Raw genomic sequence first — 9671 nt, 5'->3', positions numbered from 1 at the left:
TCCAAATTGCAACAATACATGTGTACAATACAAAGTGGAACGCCAGGCAGACAAGCTGATGTTGCCGACCACTAACATTACAATTACACTGAATACGACAATAAGTCTTCTCACTCAATATCTAGATCTGCTTGGTATGCTAGAATAAATACAACGTTATGTCCTTGACATGTATCCTTAGTATACCAAGCTAGTCCTGTGTCAGTCGGAAAGCATCGCGATATGCTCCGAGCCTGTATAAAAGGTTGCGAAACTTACGTTACTAAGATTAGCTGGCTTGTTGTTTGCCACTGGTAGTCTCCGATGAATAAATAAGGAAACGGACGTGTCTACGTGTCTAGCCACCTGTGAGGGATTTGTACAAGCGATTTCATCTGTAGGCATATGTCGTGTTCCCAGCCGCGAACCGAGTGGCACCTGGGGTGGCGGGGGTACGGTGGTCAAAAAAAAATTTCTTTTACGAAAAGTACTTGCCAGAAAAGTTGGAATATTTTGGAGAAAAGACTGAAGATGAAGGATGCCGTAATATTTTCTTTTCAAATGTCACTGAACCTATCGTCGAGAAATGAAATGGTAGTAACAGAAGCAGCCTACCTCAAATCAAAAGTTTTACATCCATAATTTTGTCAACAATACGTTCCTATACTTTATTATTTCAAAGAAATTCATGTCGGTTCACAGAAGTGACCGGATCCCGGAACAAATGTTTACGTATGCATGTACATTTTCCCACCTTGTACAAATACATCACTATATATAAGCTGTGTTGACACCATAAGTCCATACTTCATGCGTACCTTCGAAAGTAATTTTTCACCAATATGGAACACTTTCTGTGCGCTTTGCTGGTGTTGGCCGAGGTAGTGGTGGCCGCAAATGGTATGTTTTCGGGCTTCACATCGTATATACTAATTTGTACGTTTGTTAATCTATAATCTACGGAAAAATACATACGGTGTAACAGCGTTTGCGTAAGATGGTGTCGTAAGATGGGTATTTTATGATACATTGTGTACCGCGACAATAAACTACCAACAAGGGCCCGCGTATTTTACTAGGAATAGGCATGACAGGCGTACGACAGCGATCGTACCATTTTTTCTTTTTCCGAAGACTTATGTGTACAGATTGGGTTAGAACTTAGAACGTAACAAAGCGTAAAAATCGACAGCAGCATATTCATGCAGAAGAATGAAAAGTTTGAGTTTCGGAGGTACATTAGCGCCTTTCACGGGTAAAATAGAAAGTGTTTGCTGTACTATACATTTTTAGTGAGACTGACGGGTTATTTTTGGAAGCAGGACAACTTATCGAAGTAATTCATACGTAAGGCCTTTAATTTGTTGTACATACATTCAAGAAAACGGAATTGGTGCAATGCATAAATTGATATGGTGAAAACTACTAGTTATATGGGCATGAAAGAACTAACATGTTAGTTTATTATAGCAAAGTCTTTAACCTTTTTGCATAAACCGGTTACTCTACTTAAGACTGTAGCACGTGGCTTCGGGGGGCAGACGGTTAAGTGCACAGGCTGAGGAATACCACGGCAGTTTTTGTCAGTCGTCTTTCAAATACTATTCAATGTACTGACATTCCACGAAGCAATGTACTGCAACTTCTTTCTGATCGTTTTGGGACTTTGTGAGCATGCAGATCTGCCTGGGTTAGGTAAGCGACGCAACTTCTTACTAACATTTTGTTGAGAGTTTTCTTCTTTCGACTAACATGTTCTACACTGATTGGTTATATTCCTAATAAACCCCCGATACGATACTGTCAACGTTCGGCAAAACATCAACTGTTACTCGTAAAATCGAAGAAACAAAACGATAAGGGGGCATTAGCTATGAATAACGTTTTATCCTGGCAATTAACATTATTGACAGTGAAGAGAGTACCCTATAGTACATGTTTATGACATACTATACTATGCTTACGATACCGTGGGCGGGGCAGTCCCCCCCGAGCAAAAGGGTGGAACCGGTTACACTACTTAACGACCCTGACATCCCAACAGACTGTGTATAGATAGGAACGTTGCACCAGTGTCTCTCATGCTATCCTCTGCAAATACTAGCTATTTCATGACTATCCCATGAAGCAAGGGACCGTCAACTTCCTTGTGATCTTTTTGGGGCTTTTTAGGCGTGCAAATCAGCCTTGGAAAGGTAGGTGGCGCAAGTTCGGTAGCGAAGCACACTTATTTTACCAATAATTATTTGACCGATCAGTATCAAAACACACATCATGTAACTTTATCAGCATGTAGCCACAAAGCAAAAGATGACTCGCTGCATTTTTCAAAGAATGCCTAAAGTATAGCCACTGGGGGAGTAACATTACTGATGATAGCTGGTGTCCAAAACCAACGTGGGCGTTTAATGGGTGTATTCATTTCTAGTTAATGGGGCCTTTTCGTTGTAGAAATATTTTCAACCCCCTTATCATCTAGCTAGTGTCACATATGTAACGTAGAATTAAGAGTTCTCATACTGTCATTTGTTAACATCCGTAAGTGACGATTCCCTAATTTATTCCCCCTATCGTAAAATCCATATTGAAAGGAATCCCCACGCGCACGCGCCTTCTTGTGCTATGCGTACATTTTACAATATATTTGTATGGTCCTGGAGTTGAACAAAGATAAATTTAAAGAAAAATCCGGTATAGTTGATGCCAAGTAGTGGAGTAAAAGAAAATGTAGGTTCTAGGGTGGGGAGGGGGGCGGTGTTACTGAAGGCCTAGCTTTGAAGTAATCAAAGTGTTAACTCAACAGTCGGTGACGTCACCAACTACCTGTGAAGGCCCCAAATGGGAATATTCTGACTCGGGGATTTTTGAACTTACACAAAAACGTCCCGTGGTGATGAGTAGTTGGCCGTTACTTCCTTTCTGTTTCGGTAAAACCTGACGCAATAACTTCCGCAAAACAAGGATATAGCCCCTGACAAATGCAGAAAAACGTCCGCGGGTTACCATAACAGTCATACAATACCTGAGTGGAATGTTCCATATGCTCTAGCAGGGGTGATAGGTACGTACATAGGGAATTATTTGCCTGAAGTTCAAATGGGTTAACCTTGATAAGCATTGTGTTTGATCAATTTGCCGTGTAAACATCCTCATACTCACGGCACAACAACTCTAGTCAACTCGAGGAATTGAAATGTGTGATTTCGTCTTACCTCCTTACTAAAGTGGTATCGTCCGAAACTCATCCGTTTACAGCAGACCAAAGTGATCTCACATGAACAGTTCTTTATTGTCTGTGTAAAGACCGGTCTATCAACTTCGACCGCCTCTTTTAAACTGCGTTTAGTTTGTACAGCGGAATCTACGGATACTATGTGCAAATCATGTAGCAGTAACCGCCTAAAAGTTGCTCTCGGTTGCGCCGTCACCTTGGTTTTTGTAATTATTGGACTCTATTTTGCTTTCCGTGGACACCAAGAGGCGAGAGGTAAGTTGAAACGTTGAGATATGATAATGTTTTCTCTACAAAATCTCAGTTGTAAACAGTGCCTAAAGGTCTTGTTTGTTAGTCGACTCCTGGGCGACTTAAAAAATAGTAGACATTGTCCAAATAGGGAGAATATTTTGCCAGATCGAGAAGTTGGTTAGATTGTTTGCAACGTACTCTTCCTACTAGTTATTCCTATTGTGCTACATGATGTTGTTATAGAGCATAGTTTCCGTCAGTGTTGATCACACCTAGCACGGATAAGAGCCGAAAAAAGGTTCTCTCTTTGTCGTCCTTGTGCCGGTCTGGCGCGACGGTAAACATTGCGAACAGGTGAGGGTCAACGCTGGCAAGTCAGCAAACTCTCCCGTTTACTCTATACCGCGTAGACAGGTAACCAAACCCATTGCACTCGCCCATGCTTTTTGCTGTGGGTTACAGTGGAGAACGCTCTGTACATACCACCTTGGTCTGAATAATAACCATATCATTGGCTTTTATGAGATGTATTTGAGTCAATAAGCCATATTTTCTGTTAAAGAAGGATTTTCTTCATTATTTGTGACATATAAAATGATTTCTTACACAGAAATAGAGTAAAGGTTTGTCATTCATACCTTTGAATAACTTACGTGCTGTCAGGCATGGAGCGGATACAGTCTAAATACGTGTTGCCGGGAAACTGGCCATCGGCACGTAAGCTAGGATTCAACCAACATAATCGTCTCTTGTGCCAAAATACATGAACAGCTTTGTTTTGGAATGAGAGTGAAAAATCACCCTGTGTGTGATGCAAAACTGACGGTCAAATGCTAAGTATTTTTAAACAAATTATAAGGACGTTTTATGATTGATGATGGAAAGATTAGATGGTTCTGTGCTTGGAACGGCTTTGTCCCGTACGAATTGATTTTGCTTAGGCTGGTTGTGCATTCGACCTTCATTGTCTAGTCATTACAAACACAAAAGCAGCGGAAATATATTTCACCGTTTGAGTAAATAGTGACGTCATGTGGTCTGGCGCCATATATGGACAACCCAAGTCCCAGGATGGTAACCTGAGATGTTCCTTCCTTTGACGTAACTTGTTGTGGTTTCACACGATGAGGCGTAGAGCACTTGGGCAATCCAACCAAAAGACGTTGGAATACAAATGTATATGGATATAACTTACAGCTATAGACATGTTTCTACCAGTTTTATGATGCGCATGCAGTTATTGGACAAAGACAGAGAAGACACGTGATATTTAGGATAACAGAAGGGGGATACCATGACGTTTTGCTGCAGCGTTCTGAGCTGTCCCATGACTAGCACATGTGGTATTGCGTCATTACATTGTCAGTGTTTTTCTTTCACAATCGCACCTTTTAGCCGATTTGTATATGCTAATGTACTAGTATCTTGTTTCTAAATGCACAATGAAAGTGTTTCGTAGTGTTAAATACGAAAGTTACCGCTTAATGCAATATGGCATGAGTCGACGGTATATGGCCGCAGCCTCGTGCATTATAGCAGTCGCTGGATGTCACTATGAAACAAAGTTGGGGCATTTTATTGGTCTTTATTGTAATTCAGAGCTGCTGTGTTAATATATAGAAGTCGTTTAAACTATAACATTTAAGACGGAAAGGAAGCATGCGCGGTTTCAGGTGCCTATAGTTATCAGATATTGACCACACCTGTATTTCTCCCCTATGTTCAGCCCAACAGGTGTGTTATGACGGGCTGGGCTGTTTCTCCCGGGGAGGGGACTTTCCTGACGCCCTGCCCGAGTCTCCCAGTGAGATCAACACACAGTTCCTGCTGTACACCCGCGCCAACCCCGCCGCCGAGCAGCCGATCATGTATGACGACGCCAGCAGCGTCCACAACTCGTACTTCGACAGGTAGGAAGTAGTACAGGGGAGGGAGAAGAGGCGTTTATTGGTGGAGGATAGAGGTGGGGAGGTTTTGGTCAGGACAAGATTTTTACAATCGGTACAGAAAAAATATGACTGTCTGTTCATTACTTTAAGCGTTATATTTTGGTTATGCCAACATTTAAAAGATCTTTAGAGAAAAAAAATGACTATCCGTACATAACTTGAAACGTTATGCTTTTTCCAAACTATTACATTTAACTGACAAAAAGGAATAACATAACCTCATTGACAGTTGACGATGTCATATCTAGTCTCTAACTTTTTGAAGTGTGCGAGTCTGAAAGGCACTTTTCTGTTCACTGTAGCTCGAAGAAGATGAAAATCCTTGTCCATGGCTACATGGACGACAAGACTGAAGAGTGGCTGATCCTGGCACGGGAGGCCTTCTTGGCTCGGGAGGACGTTAACGTCATCGTGGTGGACTGGGGCGGCGGCGCCAACAGCCTCAACTACATCCAGGTGGCGGCTAACACACGCGTGGTGGGGGCGCAGATCGCTCGATTCATCACCTATCTTATGGTAAGAGGCACTGAACTAGTGTCTTTCTGTAGGGTTAAATGCGATTCAGATCTACGTATTTCCGTGTATCAGCAAACACATGAGTTTCTTTCTTTCGAATGGCCTTGCTAGCGCATGATATATCATTAGGATGTGAATTGTGCGACTGGTGCCAGTCTTCATCTGTACGCTGCATGTGTCCAATTCCATCCGCTCGTTCTCGAGGCTCCGGGTTCACATTGGCAATAGCGACCAATCATAGAATGGCCTCTTTTTGACGTCTAGTCTAATTTACAATATACCCCATAGCAACTGACGTTCCTGTCGGAGTCGTCCGTGCATCTGATCGGGCACAGTCTGGGGGCGCACATCAGCGGGTACGCAGGGGAGAGACTGCAGCCCAGACCCGCCAGGATCACAGGTACAACATCTTCATAAAACTATTAATTCTAGCGCAGCAAAGTTTCAAGTGTGCTACACGCTTCATTGGCAAGTTCATATCTTGAGGTGTTTTATCAACATGCCTTTCTCGCACATTAGCCCTTGACGCCGCAGAGCCAGGCTTTCAGGGCATGCCGACGCATGCGCGCCTGGACCCATCGGACGCCATGTTTGTGGACGCCATTCACACCGACGGAGAGAGTATTCTCACATTGGGTATGTATGTCAATCATCTTTACTACTGTGCACTCAAAATTGAATATGTGAATTTTCCTACCACAATGCGCAATGCGTCATCATCACATTAGCCCAAGCTTTTGTCTTTAACCACAGAGGCACGCTTTAGATTCGTGCTCACGTAGCATTTAAAGCAGGCATATGGTCTGATTCTCAAATGCTAGTATTACCATGCGCATCCAACTCCTTTAAATCATTTTGTCCCCATCCCTCCAACCAGGATTCGGGATGTCCCAGCCCGTCGGCCATCTTGACTTCTACCCGAACGGAGGTGCGGAACAGCCAGGGTGTGAAGAAAGCATCCTGGACTTCATCGTATCGGAGGGACTGATAGACGGTGAGCTGGTTTTCCCTGTTGCATTGCCTCTCTCTTAAACATTTTCCTTCCTTCCTTCCTTCCTTCCTTCCTTCCTTCCTTCCTTCCTTCCTTCCTTCCTTCCTTCCTTCCTTCCTTCCTTCCTTCCTTCCTTCCTTCCTTCCTTCCTTCCTTCCTTCCTTCCTTCCTTCCTTCCTTCCCTCCTTCCTTCCTTCCTTCCTTCCCTCCTTCCATCCATCCATTTTTCCATCCATACATCCTTCCTTTCCTCCCTCGTTCCTTCCTTTCTTCCTCCTCCCTTCATTCTAGATCGTTTATTAGGTATCGTCTTCAGTCATATTTTATCATGGGGCTAAGTTACATGTACATATATCCCTTTCCTCATAATTTATGTTCTCCTATTCCAGGCAGCAAGTATTTCGTCACCTGCAACCACAAGAGGGCTTCCAGGCTTTTCATAGAGTCCATCAGCGCGAGCTGCCCGTGGCGCGGCTACCCGTGCTCGGACTGGGAGGCGTTCCAGGCCGGCCAGTGCCTGACGTGCGGTGCGGTGGGGTGCCACAGGATGGGGTACGAGGCCGACAAGAACACCCTGTCTGCAGGGGCGGAAAACGTCAAGCTGTATTTTACGACGGAGGGAGAGTCTCCGTACTGCCGTAAGTTTACAATGATGTCAGCTCATTTTAATTGCTACATGTATAAGCAAGGAGGCTTTATATATATGAAACCTCCTGGAAATGAAACAGAAGCTCATTGTCTTCCAGACCGTGAGGAACACCGGGTGAGCCTGACCATGTCGGCGGGAGCAGACTTCAGGGAGGTCCAGGAGATGTACGTCACTCTGCACGGGACTGGCGGGTCTTCCGCAAAGGTCATGGTCGTCGAGTAAGTCTTCTGCAAAATTTTCTTTTGTGCTAAGATACCAGGCTCGTAAAAGATGCCACTGTGCAAGCCTGGTCAACACACTGAAGATAGACATCTAGCACAAAAGACTAGGTCCTTTTAAGAAGGAAAAACACACCGCTCAGAGCTTAAAGAGGTGCTTGCAAGATGCAGGGCACAGTGGAACAACTGCAGGACGTTTCCACGGCTGTATATATATAAAAAAACTAGTAGATGATGTTACAACGCGAACATCTTATCAAAATATCAAATAGTGTGGCCATTCTTTGCTCCATTTCTAACAGTATTGATGTTATATTTCTGTCAGGGACGACAAAGACTTTGAGCTTGGTCAGACGCGCGTACGAATAGTGTAGACGACTGAAGAACTGAATAACGTACTATTGTTGAACATTCTGCGGGCTGTCTCTGACAGTCTTATTAAATCTTTACCTTTTCCATCAGAGATGACAAAGACTTTGAGCCCGGCCAGACGTACGTGTTTATGGTGGGGACGGCTGCTGACCTGGGTACGGTGACTAGTGTGGACGTTCAGTGGGAGGAGGACGACGACTGGTACAACCCCTTCACATGGTTCAACTCCCCCACCCTGGTGCTGGACAGGCTCACAGTGGACACCGCCGGGCCTAACACATTCAGCACGTTAGTATTATTGCCTTCATGAAAAATGGAGGTATTGTTTTTGGCGTATCTGTACGTGTATGTATGTATGAATGTGTGTGTGTGTGTGTGTGTGTGTGTGTGTGTGTGTGTGTGTGTGTGTGTGTGTGTGTGTGTGTGTGTGTGTGTGTGTGTTTCCCGATAGTTGTGGTCAGCATAACTAAAGAACCTCTGGATGGATTATGATTATATGTGGTATGTGAGTAGGTGGTGGAAAGACGAAGATCAAGGTCAATTTTGGATCACCTGGTCTGTGGCCTTGGTAATGCAGCAAAACTTACGTTTTTTCAGCTTTTGTTCAAATCGTACTCTTATCACTTACGTGTAAACTGCATAGACATGTCTTTATACTGGTATAGTATTCAGAATTAGTGAGTTAAGGATTTTAGACTAATTTTATTCATAATCAATTAATATTTTCTTTATTTCGTATATAGAGCGACGTTCTGTACCAGTCCTAGCGGCTTGGCGGAGGGTGAAACCATTACCGTTACTGTCGGGGGGTGCGGTGGCCCCATCACTGGTTAGACAAGTACCTCTCAAGCGTGGGTTCCGATTGAATCAGCCACGAGTGCATGTGTATTTTGTCTCCAATACTCATGAAAATCTACGTAAAGCGTAATATGCTTAAGTGAGGACCATCATTTAAGGTACAGATTATATTTGTAGAAAAATACTGTGATGAAATTAAAGTGCAATACTTTCAAAAGGTCTAGTTCTGTCTTCTTTTCTATCTAGAAAATGTGCATGGTATAAGATATAAAACTTCAACTGTGTACTAAGAAATGAATGAACGATCTTTACAGTAGAAAAAGAGTTGAAAAGTAGTCAGGGAGACGAAGTACGAAAGGTAATCTGTGGATGGTTATTATCAACAAACTACATTCAGTGTCTATTTCTACCAATCACAGATTGGTCCCTTCAGAACTGATAACTAGACATGCGTAAAGATCTCAGCAAAGTTGCCAGGTTTTCAGCCTGTACCCTGCCATAAAGCTGAAGTCACCCTGAAGTTTGTGTGATGGCCGCCAGGGGACGTCACCAACACCAGCTGACCTACACTACATCTGATAGACGGCAAACGTCCTGTAAGAAAAAAGTGTTTACTTTGGTTAGTCATTGATTAGGTAGCAATGTACTGTAGACAAACGCTGCTATCATCCGTGCTCTTGTCCAAGTTAACGATGTGAATAAAGAAATAACGGCGTGTGTTTGTGGCTTTGTC

At 43.5% G+C, this 9671-nt stretch overlaps 1 protein-coding gene across 3 annotated transcripts; it reads left to right on the top strand.

Moving 5' to 3' along the window:
- The first annotated feature begins 756 nt into the window (after window positions 1–756).
- On the top strand, window positions 757–9155 carry LOC136441397 (pancreatic triacylglycerol lipase-like). Of its 3 annotated transcripts, none has more exons than XM_066437675.1 (10): window positions 757–879; window positions 5172–5355; window positions 5697–5910; window positions 6199–6310; window positions 6430–6546; window positions 6788–6904; window positions 7291–7539; window positions 7648–7768; window positions 8231–8428; window positions 8884–9155. In XM_066437675.1, exons 1-10 carry the CDS (start codon window positions 822–824, stop codon window positions 8972–8974), a joined length of 1461 nt encoding a protein of 486 aa, XP_066293772.1. In that variant the 5' UTR covers window positions 757–821; the 3' UTR covers window positions 8975–9155. The 3 variants fall into 3 exon arrangements, with proteins under 3 accessions (XP_066293772.1, XP_066293771.1, XP_066293770.1); XM_066437674.1 differs by lacking the exon at window positions 757–879 and adding an exon at window positions 2017–2174; XM_066437673.1 differs by lacking the exon at window positions 757–879 and adding an exon at window positions 3203–3466.
- The last annotated feature ends 516 nt before the right edge of the window (window positions 9156–9671 follow it).

The sequence above is a fragment of the Branchiostoma lanceolatum genome, chromosome 9, assembly GCF_035083965.1.
Source record: "Branchiostoma lanceolatum isolate klBraLanc5 chromosome 9, klBraLanc5.hap2, whole genome shotgun sequence".
NCBI lineage: Eukaryota > Metazoa > Chordata > Leptocardii > Amphioxiformes > Branchiostomatidae > Branchiostoma > Branchiostoma lanceolatum.
The sequence above is the reverse complement of the archived record's forward strand: the minus strand, read 5'-3'. Positions and strand labels throughout refer to the sequence as shown.

Bases quoted from the DNA above. Each gene is read 5' to 3' on its own strand.
- LOC136441397 (XM_066437673.1), top strand. From the start codon at position 3,352: ATGTGCAAATCATGTAGCAGTAACCGCCTAAAAGTTGCTCTCGGTTGC. The intron at 7,540-7,647 runs GTAAGTTTACAA...ATTGTCTTCCAG, and splicing joins GGGAGAGTCTCCGTACTGCC to ACCGTGAGGAACACCGGGTG. The intron at 7,769-8,230 runs GTAAGTCTTCTG...CTTTTCCATCAG, and splicing joins GCAAAGGTCATGGTCGTCGA to AGATGACAAAGACTTTGAGC.